Source organism: Choloepus didactylus, chromosome 10 (assembly GCF_015220235.1).
Source record: "Choloepus didactylus isolate mChoDid1 chromosome 10, mChoDid1.pri, whole genome shotgun sequence".
NCBI classification, from domain to species: domain Eukaryota; kingdom Metazoa; phylum Chordata; class Mammalia; order Pilosa; family Megalonychidae; genus Choloepus; species Choloepus didactylus.
The window spans coordinates 52,306,965-52,330,671 of NC_051316.1; the positions used below are offsets into that span (position 1 = coordinate 52,306,965).

A 23,707-nucleotide genomic window follows, 5' to 3' on the forward strand; every position below is an offset into this window, starting at 1 on the left:
ACATCACAATTCAGTGAGAAAAGGATAGGCACTATTCAAGTGCTGTTTTGGGGAATATTGACTATTTAGAAAAAGTCACTTAAGATCTTTACATCACATCTTTCAACAAATTTAATTAGTGACTGTTCAAAGCATTAAATGTAAAATGTTCACTTATATAAACTAAGAAAATCTAGGAGAATATTTATATGGTCAACTTTACTAGCAATCAAAGAAATTAAACAACAAAGTTATTTCAAATTAAAACAATAAAGATACTCAGTTTTTCACCCATCAAATTGTGAAAGATTAAAAATGATGATATGCAAGGCTGGTGAGGGTGAAGTAAGGTGAGTATCTCAGAGGACACTGGAAATATAGTTGGATACCATCTTTCTAGACAATAAGTTGACAACATACATCAAGAGGCAGGCCTGCTGATCCAGTAACTCCACTCCTGGGAATGTGCCCTGAGAACACCAGCAGAGAGGTTCCAAAAGATCTTCACAGCACAATCCACATCAAATGCAATTTGCAGTAGCCAAAAGCAGAAAAAGCCCAAGGGCTGTTTATCAACAGAGGAAGGAGTAATTATAAAATGAAATATGACTTTTTAAAAAACTATACATTTGATTTGAATATTTTTAGTTAAACAAATTTCTCCCAAGGTAATATTATATGAAAATTACAGAATTCAAAACTGTAACACAGACAATATGAATTTAAGTTGCTAATGCATACATATGTACACCTGACACAAAATTAGAACAGGGATAGGGTTCCGGTTAATTTTATTTTATTCTTTATATTTTTAAGTATTTTCCTAATTTCTACAATAAAATATATTTTTTGTTTTCAGAGGGAAAACATGATTTTTTAAAACAGAGGTATCACAAACAATATAAAATTCAAAAAATAACTTAGATAAATTCATAGATAAAAGGTTCATAATGGACTGGTGAACTATGAACTAAGTCTAAAGTTTAGTAAACAGTAATAGCCAGATGCTGATATCTTAGTTTTGACAACTGTACCACAGTAATATAGATGTTAATATTAGGAAAAACTGGGTGAAGAATATATAGGAACTCTCTGTATTAGTTGTGTAATTTTTCTAGAAATCTAAAATTATTACAAAATAAAAACTTTACTTCAAAAAAGAAGATCCATAATGAGAAAAGAATTAGTATATTTGGGAGATGGTTTCTTGCTTTTAAGAAACCCCTTGGAACTCTTGGGAAAACAACAGAAAACCAGAACAGTTCTATTTTGAGTAGCAGAATTGGGGGTGATTTTGTTTTCCCTTGTTTATTTTTTTATTGCTACAATAGTAAATGTAGCATATACTTAAAATTTTGAAGCAGCTTGGAAACAAAATACTGGGCTACCCCAGTATGACATTGCTTGCATTCTTTTCTTTCTTTTCTCTTTTATCCAAGAAACCCTCCACATTCCTAACACGTGGTAATAATTCAACCTCTGTACTTTTCCAATCCTATTTCTAATCATAGCTCTTCAAACTTACTATCACAAAGCCCCAGATATCATCTGGCAGCTGATTTACTCAACAAAAACCAAAAGACTCATGTGGCTCTGCCATCTCCTGCCTGTTCCTCCTTCCCTGCATACCTCCACCCACACATTCTCAGCTCACAGTAATGGAGACCCCACCACTCAGATGCTACCACGATGCCACAAGAGCACAGATGAGCAACCCTTCAAGCATCCTGCAACCTCGAAATCTAGAAACTGAGACTAACCAGAGGGACCTTGAAGAGCTAAGCATCTCATAATCAAATGCAGAACCAAGAGCCCCTGATCCACCACTAGCAAAATCCGTACCCCTCCCCTTACCCTTTTCACAAGGGGAATTGTAGTCTTCCCCATGAAAAGGACTGGAGATTTCCTCATTCATAGGCAAGAAAACAGATGGGAGTTGGGGGCAAGAGTGGGACAAAGGTGGGAGAAGTTAGAGTTGACCATATTCCCATTTTATTTACGTAGCTGTTGACAACTCACCAACTCCCCACCCCATGCTTCACTCTCAGGGCAGACTCAGACCAAACTAAATGGGGGTGCTTTCAGTTTATGCTTGTGATGATGTTATGCAAGAGAAACCCAAAGAACATAAGATAATGCTTAACCAAGGCAAAGGAAGTTGGGCCTGTCTAAACTTGTTTCTATTCAAAATGGGGTTGGGGTGGGCAGCACCCTCCTGTCACTGTGACATGCAAACTGAAAAACACAGCACTTAGATTTGCCGGCTATTGAGCCTTACTGGAATAAGATACCACTCGATAATTTCAAGGAAAAAAGTAAATACTCCCCTTCACTAGGCAAACCAAGGTCTAAAAAGGAGAGAATGTGTTTCCAGGATTTAAAGGACCTATCTGAGCTCTTAACTGCTTAGTTATTTTCACCAACACAACCAGTCTTTGTGTAAGCCTTAGAGGTCCAAGAAGTGGGGGAATTTAAGTGTGGGAGGTGGAAATGGAGAGGGAGAAGGAGAAGGGAACTGGGTGGTTGTGTGGAAAGCCTGGCAGAGTACCCTGGCCTTCTATCCTCTTCAGGCCAAGCCCCCACACCACCCAGCAGGCCACTCTCTGAGTAAGGTTATTAAGGTCTGACGTTGAACTTGACGGTGTTTTCCAAGCCCATCTTACTCGCCAAACACCAGCCTCATTCACTCAGCATTCTTGAAAGCATAAAGGTCAAGAAATACTTGTTGTTCAGCAATTGCCTGAAACTACTTTTTCTCAATATGTTTTAACTACTTGGAACTGCAATGTTCAATACAGTAGCCACTAGCACATATGGCTACTGAGCAATGAAATGTGGCTAGTCCAAACTGAGATGTGGCATAAAGACTTTGTACCAAAAAAGAATGTAAAATATCTCATTAATATTCTCCTTAAATATTGATTGCATGTTTAAATAATATTTTTATCTATCATGTTAATAAAATATATTATTAAAATTAATTTCATCTCATCTTTTTTTTTTACTTTTTTAATTTGCCTACTAAAAATTTTAAATTATGTCTGTGGCTCACATTTGTGACTGCCACGGTATTCCTACAGGATGGTGCTGCTCTGTAGATAATATGGTACTAAAATCACAGATGTTTTAAACCCAAGCAGCAAGTACAAGCTAATCTTTCTGAACTTTACGAAATGCTGGAGAACTGGGGTGGAGAGAGTCTTGATTATCTCATCTCAAGGTAAACTCTTTCATGGGGATCCTCTGACTCTCACCAAAAATTCAACACAGAAAATACTGCAAAGCTCTGAAGCTCAATTCAAGGCCTAGGGTCAATCTCCACAAGTCAATTGAGCCCCTCTTCCTCTGGGAATACTTGAAGGTGAAACATAGGGCTTAAGGATGTCACTATGATTGGAGCAATTGAAAAGAGATATGGGGATGGAGGAGATATGGAGAGGAAGAGAGAAACAGAAGGGAAAAGAGAGGGAGGAGGAGCAGCTGAGTTGGAAAGAGAACAGAGGAGGTGAAGTAGGGGACTAGGAAGAAACAGAGGAAAGAAGAAAATCTCTTCTGTGAGACACACACACACACACACACACACAGTTTCCATTGCTCATTGTCATTCTGAAGACCAAGACCAAGAGGTCTCTGTCAAGAATGAAATGACAACTGCCCAGGGAGATAACACAAGAGGGTCACTTCACTCAGCTTAGAAACTCACAACAATGAAGGTCAAGGAGACACCTTCAGGCACTCAAAGCCCTTAGAAAACTCCTGAGAGACTGGACTAAGCCACATTATGTAACTCACTCACTTCTCTGCCTTTCATCTTTGTCAATGGCCGTAAACCTGCAATTTCACTAAGTGCAATTCCCATTTCAGAGAGTCGAAGAAGCACCTGGCGCTGCTTCATGAGACCAGGAAAATGGGTTCTTTTCATGCTCTTATACTGAATTACAAAAAAAAAAGAAAAAAGCATACTCCCTCTGTGAACAGATATGGATTTCTTTCCATTTTTAAGGGCCAAATATAGTGCATAATAACTAGGGTGGCCTCCAATATGGTCTCTGGAGAGGGCTCTCAACAAATCCAGGGGTCCCTGTGTTACAGACGGCCGTGTTCTCAAAGTTCACATGTGAGGTAGTTGTTTAGTGCTCAGAACACATTTTCCTGGAAAGGAAAATAAAAGGAGAAATCAACGGTTGAGACAGACCCATGCGAGACGAAAAGCCCATGTATCTGCTATAGTACTAAGAGAAGTCCTGGTTCTGGAAGCCGTGGTGCAGTGTTCAAGGGGAAGAAAGAGGAAAGGGGGACAGAAAATGCTCTGCCTTTCTCCTGCGTAAGAGAAAATACTGGCCATTTGCAAGTAAGGGTCACTCATAAAAGAGACACAGCTTCTTTTTTTAATGATTTTTATGAATCTGCTCTGGCACAGCCGCAAATTTAAGAACCTAACTCAGGAGAAACTGCATTGCTCGTTGATATCTGTTAATTTTGCAAAGTTGCCCAATCACCCACAGGAACACTTTAAAGAGCACTGAGTGGCATGGACTGGAGAAAGATGCAGGGCAGCAAACAGGCCAAGCTAGAGATGGCAGCAGGATGGGTCCCTCCTCCCCTTTTCTTCTTACTGGATGCCTGAAAGGCTAGACCAGAGGTTCCCAAACTTTCTTGGTTCATGGCACCCTGGTATCTCAGTAATTTTTTTCATGGCCTGAAGAGATACCTAACAGTCCCATTTATTAAATAGGTATGTCCAAACAACTTAATGATCTTTATGTTATAACAACTCAGTAGCCATTTGAAAAACTGGCATAAATATATTTTAAAATGATATTTTTATTTTATTCTTGAATAGTCACAATTTTTAATAGGCTGTGTATGCTGTTGGGCGCTGAAAAACTGCTCAAATTTTGGAATCAAATTGGACACTGACAACCTCACTTCCTGCTCCACATACAATTTTATATAGTACTGGATTTTTATCACAGCAAACCCCAAAAGCCCAGCTTTGCAAATATATGATGTGATTGAATGGAATGTAGTGATCTAATGTTGAAACTATGAACTACCTTGAGCCAGTAGTTCACATGGTGGCTAACATACGTTGATTATTTCTCTGTATCCCTCAAAAAAAAATTTTTTTTAAATATCCCCAGGGTGCCTTAGCAAACAATTTGGAAAACTGTGAAGTTAGATTCTTCCTACTGTAACCAGTTTAGAGTTATCTTTGCTGGTTTACATCTAAAAATAAAGGAAAAGATTCGTGTGGTCCAGACTGAATTGGCCCCAGGCTAGACTCCTAAAGTAACCTCTGATCTGTCCTATTAAAAACGTTCTACATTCAAGGCACAGCTGCCTTTGGGTAACTGATAAACTGCTGGATGGCTCACAGAGGGGCCTTACAGCCTCTGGGATGGGGGAATTGGCGCTAGACGAGGCTGTGTTAGTGGACTAGGTCCTTTTTTTTACTACTTCACCCTATGGTCTAATGAAGGGCATTGTTTAGAACTATTATGGTTACATATTCTTCATTAATTGACATACGAGATAAATACTGAATCAACATTATAGACTGCTAATGGAGAGAAATGAGTGTCATGTATTTGTTTTTTTGACAATTACACGATTTTGTCCCTAATGATACTAAAGAGTAAAGTCTAAGACAAGCAGCAATTGCACTGAGACAAAAAAAAGAAGCCAGGCCTGTCCATTCATTCATTCATTCATTTATTCACTTCACAGATGTTTTTCAAAGTGCCCATATCATGTTCCAGACACTGCGTGGGTCACAGGGGACATAGCAGTGAACAACCCAGATAAAGCGTAGCTGGGTCCTCCTGTCAAGGGCAACAGTGGCCTCCATCTTTCCAAACCCAGTGGAGAATTTTCAGGCCTCATCTTATCTTACCTCTCAACAACATGTGACCAACTGATCATTCCTTTCTTCTTGAAATACTTTGTTCACTTGACTTCCAAGACACCCTCTATCCTGGTTTTCCTCCTAACTCACTGGTTGCTTCTTCTCAGTTTCCTCCTCTTCTCAGCCTCCAATGTCAGTGTCCCAAAGCTCAGTTCTTGGCCTTCTTCTTCCTTGCTCCCTCCCTGGGTCCCATGGAATCAAATACTATCTTTAGTCCCGCAGAATCAAATATGCTGCTAACTCCCGTTTTCCATCTCTAGCTCCCACTTCACTCCAGTCCTCCAGTCCAACTATGTAGCCAAAATCCCCACTTGGAGTGTCTCGAATGCAGTATACTATGAACAGAATCCTTATCCACACACCCTCAAGCCCAAATTTCCCCATCTCAGGAAATGGTATTACCATTCGCTATAGGCTCTGACCAAACTCCCAGAAGTTTTCCTTGACTCTTCTCTTTCTTATCACTCCACATCCAATCCTTCAGCAAGTCCTTTTGCTTTACTTTTGGAATCTATCCTGAACCCTCCACCAGCACCACCTCAGTCCAACCTACCATATACTTCACCACAGACACTACCAAAACCTAAGTGGTTTTCTTGTTTCCACTCTTGCTCTCCCACCCAGTCTATTCTCAATACAGGAACCAGAATGCCATTTTTAAAATGTGAAGTAGATCATGTCATTCCCTTACTTAAAACCCTTTAAAGCATTCCCATCACACCTGAAAAACTCTGAACACCCTACTGCAGTCCATAAGGACATAGATGATCTGGCTGTTCCTGAATCAAATAAGGGCTTATGCATTTGCTTTTTTCTCCTCCAGGAACACCCACCCTCTGGTCTTCACATGGCTCACCCCTGAACTCAATTACAGAAGACTTCCCTGGACACCCTTTCCAAAACAGCCTCCCCTGTCCCTCCAAACCCCACTAACCTGCTTTGTTTCTCTCCACTGCACATATTGCCCCATTAAATTACTTCTTAGGTATTTACTTGTTGATTGCTGGTCCCATTAGAACATAAGGAAGGCTAAAGCGGTAATTGTCTTGTTCACATAGGCACACAGTGGCCTTGTAAATACTGAGTAAAATAAAATCTTCTGGATTCACAGAGTATGCAATCTGGTGAAGGATGACAAGGAAAAACCCTGGGCTCAAAAGACCTGATTATCAGGTTTTGAATCTCTTGTTTACTTTGCTAATCTTGCAACATGTGCTACTTAACATATCAGCATTTCTTATATACTAAGCACTATGCTAAAATTCTAGACATAATCATCATATTTAATTTTAAAAAAAAACTTCCATGAGGTAAGTACAAATAGCGTCCTTTAGAGAAGGAAAGTCACTTGCTCAAGGTCCCAGAGCTGACAAGTGGCAGAGGTGAGAGTCAGTACTACCCTATATGCCGCCACAATCTGTCATTCCCTAGAAAGTGGAAAGATTGGGCTAGAATGAGCTCTAATATCTCGATTCCACCTCCTAAAAGAAATAAAATGTTGTCACTGGTATTTCTTGGAATTTAATTTCTATATTAAATCATAAGAGCTCTTTTGTTCAAATACAGCTCCATAAAGAAAACCGGCCATACAGCAATGCAGGAGCATGCACATACAGGGACCACGTGCCTTGTCAGGGCGGCGAGGCATCAAGTGAGACATTTGTCATACCATTTCAGCACCCATATTACCCACGTTATTAACCCTCCCCCTCTAAAAATTATAAATTTAAACAAGAAGTACTGGAGGTGACAAGTTCACAACCTGGAGTCAACCAAAGCAGAATTACTTTAGTAATTCACCCTGGCTCCTAACTTCATCTGTCACCAAGAAAATCAGCTGGCTGGCTTAAGGAGAAAGGACCAAACCAACTCCTTGCCTCAAACATTCAATGATTCTGATTGAGGCAGGATGGCGTGGCGCAGATGGACCCCTCTCAAAGCTGGAAATAGCTCTAAGAAAAATTTCTGGGACCCTCTAGGTTAATCCTGGACCAGCAGAAGACTAAGATCAGGCACCTCAAATGCAGGGGTGCTGTAAAGTCATTTTGCTTCTTTCTCTCACTGCAACATAAATTAGGAACAGCCCAACTAAATAGTCTGTCAAGGCACCACTGGTTCCATTGCCCATGCTATTCAGCATACACAAATGCAGACACATACTTTACACATACGCACACACACACACACACACACACACACATACACAACACACACAAGATCCTCCTTATCAACCTTGTGTTTTTTTTGTAGGAGAGGGAGGGAGGGATATCATCTACTATGCTAATGATGCATAATTATTTAGCCACAAATTATTATAGATGATAAAAAAATTCCAAATGCAATTCAAAGATTATAAGTAATTATTTAGAAAACAAACTATATATCTCTATTCAAGTTTGCTACTGAACAAGAGCCAGAATTATTATTTTGTTCTAAATTTACCAAAAATATCAATTGTGACATTTGGCAACTCTCAGAACCAAATTTGAAATCATTCTTGACTCTAAACAAACCCATAAATTGTATAGAATTGCTGATAAGTGCTACATGCTGTGATATATCCCATTTATATAAAACATGCAAGGACTCTTAATTCTTTCATAAAAATCAAGGCTTTGGAAAATGTGGGTGGGAAAGGAGGAACAGAAAAAAAGAAGAATGCCCAAAGGTAAAGGGGAGTGTTACTGCTTTGAGAATAAGACAAAAGCTGTCCCCCCACACATACACCCACCCCACACACCACCCATGCTCCCTCCTTAACCTTAAGGAAAACGCTTTTTAAGCCAACACGACTCATCTCACATCTTCTAAATCGGGAGCATTTCTGCTAAACTTTTCAAATTCCTGAGCATCTTCTGCTCTTTGGGTTCCAGGTCCAATCAAAGATGATTCTACAGACAGGCCATCTACAAATTGGGAGAGAGCTGACAGCCCCTTAGGAGTAACTAAAGTCAGCATAAGGGACCAACTCTCTTGGCTAAAGCCCCAGAGACAAAATGACTTCTAACAAGTACTTGTGCCAGTTCCTGACAAGACTAACTTATGGATGCAAAAAAAAAAAAAGGAGATTCAGCAAAAAATGGAAATTAGAACAACAGCTAGTTCACAGTGCCCATATGTCTGAATAAATCGAGTCCTTAATCTCTGTCCTTGACGATCCCTAACTACTTAGCAATCAATAGCAACACCAGTACCAGGTCTATGTCGGACCCATGTAAGGAAACTGTTAACTCATCGTGCTACTCATCTCTAGCTCCCAGTTCCTAAAAGGCCACCAGGCTCATTCCAGTCAGAAAACAATGGTAGTTAAAAAGGGGTCTCTGAAGTCATTTCATTCTACTTCTTCGTTTTACAGAAAGCCAAGACAGTTAAGGCAACTCTCTTAAAGTTTACAAGAAAGCTAACAAGAAAGTTAATGGAAGACCTAGGTTTGTTTTTTTTGTTTTTTTTTTAATCTTCATTTTATTGAGATATATTCACATACCACGCAGTCATACAAATCGTACATTTGATTGTTCACAGTACCATTACATAGTTGTACATTCATCACCTAAATCAATCCCTGACACCTTCATTAGCACACACACAAAAATAACAAGAATAATAATTAGAGTGAAAAAGAGCAATTGAAGTAAAAAAAGAACACTGGGTACCTTTGTCTGTTTGTTTCCTTCCCCTATTTTTCTACTCATCCATTCATAAACTAGACAAAGTGAAGTGTGGTCCTTATGGCTTTCCCAATCCCATTGTCACCCCTCATAAGCTACATTTTTATACAACTGTTTTCGAGATTCATGGGTTCTGGGTTGTAGTTTGATAGTTTCAGGTATCCACCACCAGCTACCCCAATTCTTTAGAACCTAAAAAGGGTTGTCTAAAGTGTGCGTAAGAGTGCCCACCAGAGTGACCTCTCGGCTCCTTTTGGAATCTCTCTGCTACTGAGCTTATTTCATTTCCTTTCACATCCCCCTTTTGGTCAAGAAGATGTTCTCTGTCCCACGATGCCAGGTCTACATTCCTCCCCAGGAGTCATATTCCACGTTGCCAGGGAGATTCACTCCCCTGGGTGTCTGAGGAAGACCTAGGTTTTGAGCCTCATTCTCCTGAGCCCCAAATCAGCATTTCTACTACGCCACGTCATTGTTGAAAAATGAATAGATTTGCCCCTTTTTCCTCATGTTTCAATCAGGATATGTCATGGGGGTTGCTGAAATTAAAATAATACATGGAAAGCTAAGCATAGCACTAGCTAGAACACAGACAGTGCTAAGTAATTGCTAGCTAGCTTGTTTTCAACACTAGAAAAATCAGAAACTTATGCACAGTATACATAATGATATACTAATAATCACTCAATGGCCCTGTTCTAGTTTGCTAATGCTGCCGGAATGCAAAACAGAAATGGACTGGCTTTTATAAAAGGGGGTTTATTTAGTTACACAGTTACAGTCTTAAGGCCATAAAGTGTCATCAACAAAGGGTACCTTCACTGGAGAAAGGCCATTGGCATCTGGAAAACCTGTTAGCTGGGAAGGCATGTGGCTGGCGTCTGCTTGCTCCCAGGTTGCATTTCAAAATGGTGTTCTCCAAATGTCTGCATCAGCTTCCAATGGCCGTCTTAAAAATGTCTGTCTCAGCTCCAGCTAGCCATGAGCTCCTTCTGTCTGAGCTTATATAGTGCTCCAGTAAACTAAACAAGGCCCACGCTGAATGGGCAGGGCCACACCTCCATGGAAATTATCCAATCAGAGTTATCACCTTCAGTTGGGTGGGTCACATCTCAATGGACACTGAACCAACAGGTTCCAACCCAATCCGCACTAATACATCCGTCCCCACAAGAATGCATTAAAGAATATGGCTTTTTCTGGGGGACATAAATATACAAACCGGCACAGGCCCCAAGAAGTAATTTTGCTAATAAACTTATATGGGGTTAATCTGGTCAAGAAGGTTGAACTACTTCACCTTCAGACAGTTGGGTAAGGTTCATAATCTAAATGCAATCAAGCTTTTCCCTAAATGTAGGTTGACCCTACATTCCAGTTTGTCCAGGATAATCCCAGGGATAATTAGTAGGGTCCCACTTCACTCTTGAAAGTGTTCCAGCTTGGATAATAAATGATATAGTCACCTAACCTAAATGCAAAGGTAAAACTGTTGATGGTAGATAAACTTTTAAAACATGCTATTTTGTCTCTATGCTTATTTATCATGGTTTAGATTTTTTCCCCTCTAGTTTCTGAGAAGAAAAGAAAACTGGGAAAACACAGAGCATTTAAGGTTCTATGTACACATGTGGCACAGCTTTCCATATTTCCCAGGCTTGAGAATTATGACTAAGCTATCAACCTTTATTTCAAAGGGTAAGTCACATGAATGAATAGGGTGGTGGAGCAAGGACACTTCATCCAGCAGCAGATGCTGTGGTTTATAGAGATCTATACTGCCTCACACTGATTTGCAATCTGGGAACAGAAGTATTTTACATGCCTCTGGCAGTTTTACAGTTTTAAATGCACTTCCACATTTATCATCTAATTTAACCCTCTAAAGCAAATGCCATTTTCTGTTCCACCATCTTAAATACACCTGATATTTCCACCACTGGGTAACTACCTGGAAAGCCAATTGTGTAACTCAGAAGTTCTCTGAGAATTACCTCCTCCCTATACCAAAATCCCCAATCCCTGCCTCCCTCAGCATCTTGGTTCTTGCTTTCCATCTACTCCTATGGATTTGAAGACCTAGACGTTGGCCTTCTTGTCCTATTTCGACCCCTGTTCCCCACCTCCATCCCACACTGAGCCCATAACATCCAGCTCTGGTTGTTTATCAGCCTCATGAAACCAAAACCAAAGAAGAGAGGTACCCTGGACATGCTCTTGCTCAAGGATACTTGGCCAGCTCTGCCTTTTGCTTAGACTCTGCCCATTTCACATATGAGGAAGCTGAGGCAGGAAGGTAAAGTGGCTTGCTCAAGATTGCTTGCCAGCAAATCTTAAACTGGATTGTGGGTCTTCTGAATTCATGCTCTTTTACCCATGCCAGTGCTTCTCAAATTTTAATATGCACTTGCAAGGTCAACTACACAATTTGTGGGGCATATGCACCTGATCCAGCCCCGTCACACCAGCATCCAGACCCCCGCTGGGGACAGAGGGCAGCAGTGGTCGTTGGGTGGATGTAGGGAAGGGAAGCCAGCTGCTGAGAACCCATCCTAGCAGGAGGTGGGCCCAAGTATGAACCAAGACTCCAGCCCCCAGTGCATGCTCCAATGTCCTACCAGACATTGCTTATAATACACAAATTCAAATATAAAATTAAGAAGGTCAAAACGGTGATGACAGAGTATTAAACTCCAAACGCAGGACCCCCTTCCATGCTTAGGACTTTATGGAACTATACTTGTCCCAGAGCCCTGAAGCCAATCTGTGCACATGAACCACCTGAACATCTGGTTCAGCAGGTTTGGGGTAGCCCTCAGATCATGCATTTCTAACCAGTACCCCAAGGAAAAAAGGCTGCCAATCCCCACACCATACCTGAGCAGCAAGGTCCTACACCACAAGTCTCCTCATTTTTAAATTTATGTCAAAGCCAATGACAACCTTCTATTTCTTTCATTATTCAAATAAGGAAGCCATGATAATATGTATTAAATACAAGTCACCATCCATTGTGTCTTTAAAACTCTGACAGATCAGAAGTAACAAATCTGTGTGTTCTCCACCCGCCCAGCTTTAGAGACTTCAGAAAGACAGAGCATGGAACTGCATGTACTGATGCCATTCAGGTGGCCATAAACCCAAAGGCCACCCCATTCCTGCCCAGACAGATGATACCCTCCATGCTCAGTAGGGCCGGTTGTTGAAAACTGTCAAGTACGATTTCCCAAAAGAGGAGCAAGGGCCCATTTCCTCAGCTCATCAGTGGAAATGAGACCTGAAGACTTTTGAGTTTTTAAAGGTAAACTCTTCCAGGAAAGGTAGCAACCCTGACCTCTAATGGAAGGCAGGGGCAAGATTTCTCAGAGTTTCTGTAGCAAGAGCTCTCAGATTGTGGAGTCCTAGTCACTGTAAACCCACACAGCGCACGCAGAATGAGATTTCTAGCAAACAGAGGCTCAGTCTCTGATGCCTAAAATGGAGCCGATTACGCATGCCCTGACTCATGGGATTATGCCTTTGATCAAATAACATGAGATAATCAATATGAAAGTATGTTAACTACAAAACACTATAGAGGCCCAAGGCTCTTTCTATTGAACAGCCCTAGGGAATGCTGTGGGTAGCTAATGGATGTTACATTTCAGCTTCACATCCTATAGCGTTTGAGAGGGAAGGATAAAATAGACTCTTGTAAAGGAGGAATGTTAGGAGACTGACAAACAGCTTTTATAACTGGAGCAAATCGTGCCTGCATTTAGGAATACTGGGAAGTCCATCACCAATTTGATTTACACCTAGCATCAATAAATCACACAAAGTGGATCCTGTGCAGCCCAGGGAGTAAACAAAAGTAAACATTGTGTTTCACCTGCCTTGCTGGCGAGACTAAACGAAAACTCTGGCTACCACAACTGGAATAATGTCTTTGGTCTCTGGCTGGTTTGGTTATTTTTGGAATCTTTTATGAAATATTAACTTTATTTGCTCTAATTCTGCAGGAAGCCACATGGCAAGTGCAAGGAAATATAAATGATTAAAAAGCAGTAGCAAAAACATAAATAAAGTAATCAAGTATTTTGTCCCAAGTTTCTTTAGCTAATAGGTAACTCAATCTCTTCCAAAATGTGAGACCCCAAGTATTATTCTTGCCCCAGCTCTAACATGAGTTCATTCAGCATGGTGCGAGGGCTGGGGTCCGCAGGGTGTTTTCATTGCCTATTGTTTTTCCAGGGATATACGTAAAGTGAAGGAATAATACAGGAAAGTAACCTTTATATCAGTGGCAGAATTTTTTAATTTATTATGTAGCAGTGTATGAAAACATAAAAGACTAGCTGATGTGAGGGATCAAGGTTTAACCTAAGCTCCAGGTTATAATCAATTGAATCAGACAATTCACAAAGAGCAAGAAATAAAAATAAAACTCGATGTATTACTGAAAGTACATTAAATTTTAGACCTCCCAGGTTCACACAATAGATTATCTTTCTTAAATCAGGTCTTTACAAGAAACACTAGTCTTAAGTGACATAAAAGAGTTTTTTAATCAAAATTAGTTTGGTGTCTTTTGTTGATGTTATTCTGCTTTTCCTGACCAACAATAATGAATAACCCACAAATGCTAATGAATAACTAACTCCTTTGTCTCCAAGGACAGCAGAGCCCAACAAGAAATGTCAGAGGCCCTGAGGTAAAATAAAAAAACCTTTATAATAAAAATCTTCCCAATTACATGGCCCTCAAGGCACTGCAAATGTGTAATTGTCTTAAATATTTAAATAGCTGTGTCAAATGTACTTAAAGTGGGGATCATAAAACTGATTTCCCAGATGCCCTGAAAAATCCGTTTCAACAGCCTAATTACAATAGGTAACTGCTGGAGTGGGAAGTAGAGAAAAAACGCCACTATTGGTACAATATAACCAGAACCCTATACTCACAAATCCTATCAAGGCCAGAACATTGCCAATTGCAGAACACGTTCTGAGCACATTCTGTGTCTCAGAAAAATTTTACAAATGATCTTATCTCAGCACTTTAAAAATTTACATGTAGTACATAATCAATTTTAAAATTAATTTCTACTACCTTAGAAACCTAAAGCTAAAAGGAATTCTTTTCTGTATAGTTAGGACAGAGCAAATAAACAAAGGAGGGTTCTCACTGACAAATGTGCAATGAGAAAATGTGAGAAAGAACCCTGTAATGTTGTATTTTAACTGGAATGCATTATCTTTTTCTAATATATTTCTAACTTGTCCAGGGAAAAGGCCTAGAAGCAATGATGCCTCAGTGGCAATAAGGACACACTTCCACCCAGATTACCGAACATCATTTCCCATTAAAAGGAACCTGAGTTCCTTGGAGAGCTGGCAGATTCCAGGTCTGGGGCAGGGAAGGTACAAGTTAAGCCTGAAACTTCCTATCATGCCAGAAAGCAAAGAAGTACGTTTAATGCGAACATGTCAAAAGGACATCGGAGATAACTCGAAGGTGTTACCACCGGCCAAATTTGGGACAATTTGAACATCATAAAGCATAACAATGATAATGAATTATTGCAAACTAAACTTTAAAAAAAGAATCCATTAGTCTTTAGTGATTCTCAAAAAAAAAAAAAGAGAGAGAGAGAGAGAGGAGATAAGCTCTTCTTTCTAGCAGAACATCAACTAATTAACATGGGAATGATAGACTCAGAAAATCACCATTAAATAATCAACAACATAATCACTGATTCAGACATGGTACATCAATGGATTCTAAAACCACTGCATGAAAAGTTGTGAGAGAAATGGATAGTTTAAGAAGATTATTAATTTTGAAAGGGTCCTTTACAATGCAGAAATCTGGTGACAGCACCCTAAGCAGGTGATCAAACTTAGCATCAGAAATATGAGGACAAACTAGTATTCAGTGCTTCCTGGTTTAATGCAGTGAGTAACTGTTTTAGTTTCCTAGCTGCTAAAAGAAATACCATGCAGTGGATTGGCTTAAACAACAGGAATTCATCAGCTCACAGTTTTGAAGCTAGTAAAAGTCGAAAATCAAGGCACTGGCAAGGTGATGCTTTCTCCCTGCCATTCTGGGGCTTGCTGCAGGCAATCCTTGGTCCTTGCCTATTCTGTCACATGACAGTGCACATGGCAGTATCTTTTCCTTTCTCTTCTGGGTTCTATTGACTCCCAGCTCCCAGCTGCTCCCTGTAGCTTTTCTCTCCCTCCGACCTTCACTCTGCTTATAAGGGACTCCAGTAATCCAGATTAAAGCCCAGCCTGATCCAGTGGGGCCACACCTTACCTGACTTAACATCTTGAAGAGATCCTATTTATGATGGATCCACACCCACCAGAATGAAGACAAAGAACATGTTCAAACTGGAGTAAACAATTCAATCCACCACAGCAGTACACAACATCATCTATGTAATACTCGTGCCAAAAATGTTTAACATTAACCTAATCATGAAGAAACGATCAGAAAAATCAGATTGTGTAACAAGAAAACTGACCTGAACTCTAAAAATATTCACATCAGGGAACATGAAGAAAAGGCAGGGGGAGAAGGCATTCCAGATTAAAGGAGACTAAACAGACATGACAACCAAATGTAACACATAATCTTTGATTAGATCCTGGGTCAAAAGAAAGAAACTGCTATAAAGGACATTTAGGTTGTAAGTGGGGAAATGTGGGTACAAACCATATGGTAAATAATAATATAAAATTCATTTAAATAAGGATTACATTTTAAGATATAACTATAAATAACACTGTTGTATCAAAGATTAAGTCCTTCATTATAATTAATATATAGTTGGTTATATGGCCAGAAGATCCTTAGAGGACACACGATTAGGAATTTGGGGATGAAATGTCACAATGTCTGCAACTCACTTTCAAGTGGTTCAAATCACTTAAGAGAGAGAGAGACAGTATAGAGGTGGCGAGATGCTAAAAAGTAAAAACCAATATAAAGTAATGTCGTGAAAGGTAACGTAATACAATGTAAGGCAAAATCTAAATAAAAAGGAAAATGTAAATTCAGGACAAAAGATGACTTTCATTAAAGAAATAAGTTACATAATAAGTGGCTCGCTCAAGGTAAGTAGGAATAGCTGCTGGGGCTCCCGGGAAAGCCATTTAAAGGAGAGATTGGTCTTTTTGCCTTTTGTCCTTCTTTGTTCCTCCTTCTTCTTCTCCAAAGGCACGCTGAATAGCTGGACCCTGCGCAGCCACTGTGCAACCAAGAGGGAAAAACTGGGACTCTCCGCGACCTTGGTTCTAATATCATTGGACTGCCAACCATTAGCAGCAATCACCTACTACAGATTTTTCCTCATGTGAGAAAAATAAACCCCTGTGACCAAGGCTCCCAAATGAACTCAGTTCATGACATTCTTAGCACCTCAGTCATTTCTTCAGGATGCCCCTAGGCCAAACGAAACACCTAACAGTTCACTTTATTGAACAGTTACATGAAAATAACTGAAAAATAGTTACGTACTAACAACTTATTAGCTGTTGGAGAAAATAATACACATAAATTGAAAGAAAAATATTTTATTTCATTCTTCAATACAATTACTAATGGGATGTGTGTTCCAGTTGTGCACTACAAAACTCCTCAAAGCTTAGAATAAGATTGGACACCACCACCCTCATTTCGTGTTGCATGCTGATTTTCACTTAGTACTTGTTTTTTTATCATAACAACACAGAAAACGCAACTTCACAAAGATATGACCTCAGCAAAAGGAGTATCGTGCAATCTAATGTTGAAACTGTGAACTTCCTCAAGGTAATAAATAGTTCGCCTGGTGTTCAATAGATGTTGCACATCACTACATTTCCCTAAAATATTTTAACTATTTGGTGGCTCCCCAAGAAGTCACTGTGGCACCTGATGACCCTGGCACACTGTTTTGGAACTGTGCCCTGTAATGTTAAAGCCATTGTTATTTGAGTTTTCAATTTAGCAGAATTCAGTCCCTAAGTAAAATGAATATTACTATTGAATTTATATTTCTCCTGAGGCTCCCATTAGAGCTTCTCCAGCCATCAAGTTAGATGCTTGCCTGTGTAACAGAACTTAGGTAACTTACATTCCATGTACACAGCTCTGTTGGGTTCCTGAGAGTTGATATAATCACTCCCAAGGCTTAGAAAACATTTTCTTAGCCACCATGTAAACCAAAGCAATGATGCCTAGAGAGTCACAGCCCCTTTCATACATCTCCCTCTGGGTCATGGCATTGTCAATAATGCATGGGAAAGCAATGGCAAAACCAGGGAGAGATGTCAACCTTGCATTATCAACAAGGTTAAAACTGTTCAACAGCTTGCCAGCATCCGCAAGAGAAATACCAACTCCTCAGCATGTCATTCATGACCCTGCATCTAGTTTCTGCTCTTCTCCAGCCTCATCTCTTACCACAGCCCTTGCTCTCCATGATCTAACCATATGAAGGCAGGAGGAAGTCTAGGAAATGCGCCATGATCCCTCCCCCCCAGGTCTTGTGCATGCTTTTCTCCCTACCCAGAATAAGTTCCAGACAGTCCCCCTCATGTACACACACAGACACACACACAGACAAAGGACATGTATTTTGCATGATTGCAAGCCTAGCTCCTCACTCTTCAGATGTCTGCCCAGATATCCTCCACTTCTCCCAGGTTCATCCACCAGGCACAGCTAGGAACCCCTCTCAGACACTGCTGTGTCACCCTGAGCATATCTTTTCCTGGACTTACTGCACTCTATTTTAACTGCCCATGTATTTGTCCGAATCCTCCAACTTCTCGGGGGAAAAGATTGTTTTATAATTGGTTATTGTATCCCCAGAACAGTGGCTTGCCCATAACATCAGGTCAATAATTATTTGTTGAGTAAATGATTAGATGAAGTTAAAACAGTCCTAGATCAGCATTCTCAACATGGTTATTGGTTTAGTTTAGGAATTGCTAACCAAGATCTGAAAGGGACACATGCAACCACTTCTGGCACCATCCAGCCCACTTCAGGAATTCAAGCTGCAAAGCTAGGGGGATAATAATACATGTGTTCTTGACCCCTTATCCAGGCCCATGCATGCCCCCCTAAGCATGCAGATCCAGAAAAGGCACTGTCAGCTAGAAAGATGAGTAGAGAGCCAGAAAGTTGGAAAGTGGAAGAAAAAGCAGCACTATTTTTTATATGCATTCCAAGGGGTATTGACCCTGAGACTTCACTATCCCTTGAGTACATGAAACATTTTTTACCATAATTATAATTATAGCCACTTCTGGTTACCACCCAAAGTAATATTCCCAAACTCCTCAGTGGCTGGCAACCCAGGACAAGTTATTTATCCTTTCTAGAGTTTAGTTCCTTATCAGTTAAATCAACAATTGTAAATAACTCATAGAGCTGTCATGAGGTTTAACTGAGACTTTATGTGGAAAGCACTTAACAGGGTGCCTGACACATGCTACATTATAATAAGTGCATGTTATTAATATTATCACCATTATTATTGTTAGCCAGAATTTCAAACACAAATATATATATAAAGCAAGCTACAGTTCACTAGTCAAGCATGAGTTGAAAGATATTACAGGGCCTCAGCCCCCGAAAATTCAAATACATGAGCTTGACATTACGGAACTTAGCCTACCACACTGTCAACATAGTAATCCAACAATGACAGACCTAGTTTAGATGCAGCAGCCAGGAAGACTTTATCTAAACTTTTACTAAATGTTAGCATCTCTTAAATAAAAAACAACTCAAAATCAAGCCTGGACCAAAAGAGATTGGCAGGGGAAAACATAAAGGGGGAAGGGCTCGAGAAGAAAAGGAAAAACAAAATCAAACAGCCACACATATGTTGGGGTTTCTATTTTTAATCTGCCCATTTATATCAATTTCTCAAAACACAGAAATCACTGACACTAAAACAAACAACTTTTTGGCTACTTGCCTGATATAATCATTATTCACCATAATTAACTGGGTGAATGACTATTCACAAGGCTGAAAATAATTCTATTGGTGTAAGCACTTTTAATATAAACATTTAAGTCTAAACGCTAAGAATACCTTAAAGAATAAATCATTATGCTGTTTTTCAAAACAAAGTTATATTTTACATGGTATCCGCACACTGTTTCTTCTAGTCAAGTACACGTATCATTTGCTGTATAACCTCATTAAGTCAACATCAGTTTCTAGAGACAGTATGTCATTCAAATAATTTGCCATTCTCCAACAACTATTCTTTAATATAAAATATATAGTAATTCAAACACTAGGGAATTAAAAGCATATTCTCTCTGCATTTCAAATTAACCAGGTTTTCTAGTTCTGTATATGCATAAAATATATCTTTTCATTATTATCTTCTAGCTTGGTTCCCTCTTGTTACTAGCTATCCTATAAAAAAGAAAGGTTCTGCTCCTAAATTGATTTGTCTTATCATTGGCATGTCCTAATTCCTCATTTTATTGGTTATTCAAACAGCTCCCTTTTTGGACCTTCTCCCAAACCCCACCTTTCTTCTAGCACCCAGCCAGCATTATGACCATTACAGTCACCCTTCTCTTCCCTGCCCTGCAGAATCAGCCCCCTGTGAGCCTGGGCAGAGCTCCACAGATCCAGAGGCCGGCTCTTGATAAACTTGCTCTTACTGTTCTGCCTACCTCCCCATTTCTCATCTTTCTCTCTTACCTTCCACTGGGTTTCACAGTCCCAGCATTTACCCGGGTGGCTCCTTCACCCCCACACATATACATACGCCCCCTTATAGAGCAAAGCTAGGTGTCATTATGAGACCAACAAAAACTTTCTTCCCCGATAGGATTTGCTGGTACACAAGGAATTAGGGGGAGAAAAACAAAAGTTTCCACTTTTAAAAGACCCCAGAAAGACAATCCTACCTTTCCCAGTATTTGGAGGAAAAGGGCTTCCAAACTCCTGCTGCTTTGGCTTTAGAGCGTGGGGCCCGGACATGCCCCCAGGCTGGGTGGCCTGGAATCGAGGCTTTCCATTGGTAAGCACTTGTCTCCTGGGGCTCAGGGCGGGCAGATGGACGGGGGTCTCTGCCACGTTGCTCTGAGGAGCCAGCCCTCCTACCGAGGGCATCTTGAGATGGAGGCTGCTAGCGAGGCTTCCCACGGCAGGGCTTGGTGTGCTGCCACAGGACGAGGGCCCAGGCGCGCCTGAGTGCGCTCGGATGGGAGGAATGTGTTGGCCACTGACCATCCCTGGCCCCTGTGGGGTTCCTGACGGCCGGTGGAGATTCATGCCGCATGACCTTCCATTCATTCTGAAAAACCTCCAGCCAGGCTGGTCAAATATCCAATGACACTAATGATTCTTTTCAGGCAAAGTTCAATAAGTTATCCATGGTGTGGGTTATCAGCCTGTTGAAATAAATAAATGCAGGCATTTTTTAAAGTAAAAATGAAAATAAGTTACAATGAGTTTTCAACCTTTATAGTATTCATAAAAGAAAAGACACACTCTGAGCAAGATGGCCATTTATGAAGAGAAGGGTCATCAAAATCCATGGCTTACTGGCATGCACTCTCCCTGCCTACATTCACGGTAGACATGGATTATAGATTACTAGATTGTTTTGTTTGCCAAGGAGTCCTTCTCAATATAATGCTATTGGCAACTACAACCCATCTACTGGTGCCAGCTTGCAAAACGAAACTTATTTTGCTCCCTAAAGTTACAGTGGATCTTGGGAACCTAAAGACACAACCTTCATGAGACCAATGCTTTGATGTTTCCAATAAACAAGAAAAAAACAGAAATGGCCTCTGAATGAGATTATCAGGGACATTTAGACAACTCTGACTTTCACTCTAAAAGCCATCTTTTACACAGTCCCTTGATTTACAAAAGATAAAACTTTGGGCCTGGGAATATCATCTCTGCAAAGGCTAGCAGTCATTCACAGCGACGCTAGAGTCTTAGTGCCATACTGATTCTGACCTGTGGGGATGGAAATAGAATCAACACCATAATACAGTGACCATCCATGAAGATCCCAGAGAACTGAAACGGCTGTGGAGGAAAGAAAAGCCTTTCCAAAGCAGTATGTTCACCATGCACCACATACGGTAAATCGTCCATAGACCCATAAAGCCTCCTTCTCCACTTCCTCTAGTGACAGAGGGGGAGCCAAGAAGTGCTGACATGACCGTAGGACATCATCATCCACCTGTATGTGATGACATCAGTACTGCCTGGTTCCAAGTCATCACAGAAAGCCATTCCCTGCCTTGAATAACAGCTCACCAAAGTGTATCCAATGAGGTGACGAAGTTCTGTGATGGTGCCACTACTCCAAAGAAATGGCAGACACAATCTATGTTCGTAATCTGTACTCTTTCATAAGCAATTAGGGTCATGCAAATAAGCTGAAGCTGAACAAACACAGGAAATGAGCGCAAAGCAGCAGTGACCAGATATCCTCAACTGGATGATTCCTACTTCTTCTGTATGAGCCACTCAATGCTTTGGACAAATATTTTCAACTCAACTCCCAAACGATTAACACCATAAATCTTTCAGGAAAGGATATCAATAAGGGTAACCTTTGTGACAAGTATTTTTTTTTTTATTTTATCATTTTAGAAAATCAAAAATATCTTAGTTTTTCAGTCAAGCACTCACTATACCACCTACACGGTTTACTATGTATGTCTATGTTGAGGAACTTCAAAAATTATTCACAATATAAAAACTGGAACTTTTTTTTTTTCATTTTTACCAATTTTTTGTTTTAGTAAGGATTCTATCATCTGTCACTTTATCTTGGCTTGCCATCCAGTCTTAGGAAGCACTCAACAGTAGGGTCTCACTGCTGCCTAAGTCTGGTCTCACTCCTGCCCTCCCCTCTACTACAGTCCCTGTGAATGGGCAAATAAATCCAGGTTTACCCAAACTTGCATCATTTAAGTTTGTTTTGGGAACAATAATAAATAGATCTTAGTGTCAGACTGGCTGTAACATTTCTGCACTGAAAAAATTCCAACACCCTTTCTGCCTTTCCCATTTAGGAGAACTTGAGTACATTACATTATCAGTCAGTAAGTTGATTCATTGGATGATTGTGGGCAAGAATCATTTACTGCCTCTGTGCTTTGCTAGAAAATGTTGGCCAACGATTCCCCACTCATTGATAAAACAGTGTTTTCTGAGCACTTTGAACTGTGCAGAAGAAAGCACTTATTCAGTACCAACCAAAAAAAAGGCAAAAGAAATATGACATATTGACAACTTGTTGAAAATGAGGAATTGTCCAACATGACTGGAAATATGAGTCATTAAGTTCATGGTCCAAGTGACAAGTGTCTGTAGATTTGCAGACTGTGCCCCTTTCCAGGTTTTTAAAATAAGGGAGTCATTTTTGGCATCAGCATCATACATAAGCAGGAATTCTCATCAAAAATCTGGTTAAAAACATAACTAGGTACCTTAGCATTAGGCTAGATCATTAAGAAGGTGAGTTTGCAAGAAGGAAAAATAATTAAAGCACTGAGAATTTAATTAGACATCAGACACTCACACCTGCCTGCCTTGGACTGGATATTTATTTTATTTTATTTTTTTATGAACTGCACTTCTCTTTTAAATAGCTTTAAGTTGAGAGTAAAAACAACAACAAAAAGGTACTTAAATTTTGCTATTAAAAAAGCAGCAGCCAGAAAGTAACGTGATCAACACCATAAAGAAAATCCACTAGGTTGACGGCATGTGAGCTGAGAAAACCAGCATTAAGACAAAAATAAAAGAAACTACAGGCGAAATCTGCTTTCATATTAATTATGCCAACAGATATTTCAAGCAATACCGGAATTTAAAACTCAGTTTTGTCTATTCAAATTACAATTTTTTATGTACTTTTTAGCTAGGCCATCTATCAGGATAAAATTTTCAAAAAGTGTATTTGGTAACAGAAAAGGAATAAACTGCTAACCTAAGAAAGACACATCCTCATAGGGTCAGAGAAAAGAACACTCAACTAAAAGTTGGGATACCTGAGTCCTATTTCTGGCAAATCATTTATAACTTCTCTGAACTTACAGTTTTTCAACCATAAAATGTGGAGGCTGGCAATAAACACTAAGGTCTCTTGCAATTCTATTATTCCAGATAA

The 23,707-nt window shown here is 40.0% G+C and overlaps 1 protein-coding gene across 8 annotated transcripts in view; it reads right to left on the reverse strand.

The window, feature by feature from the left end:
* GLIS3 (GLIS family zinc finger 3) overlaps window positions 1-23,707 on the reverse strand; it is a 465,077-nt gene that overhangs the window by 426,971 nt on the left and 14,399 nt on the right. For 6 of the 8 annotated variants that reach the window (XM_037798109.1, XM_037798113.1, XM_037798112.1 and 3 more), the window contains exon 2: window positions 20,472-20,957. The exons of 1 other annotated variant lie outside the window; for it this stretch is intronic. In XM_037798109.1, coding sequence (XP_037654037.1) covers window positions 20,472-20,859 — 388 coding nt within the window. In that variant the 5' untranslated portion in view covers window positions 20,860-20,957. Of the gene's footprint in view, window positions 1-20,471; window positions 20,958-23,707 lie in introns of those variants that run through there. One more of the 8 variants, XM_037798121.1, reaches the window with a different exon arrangement.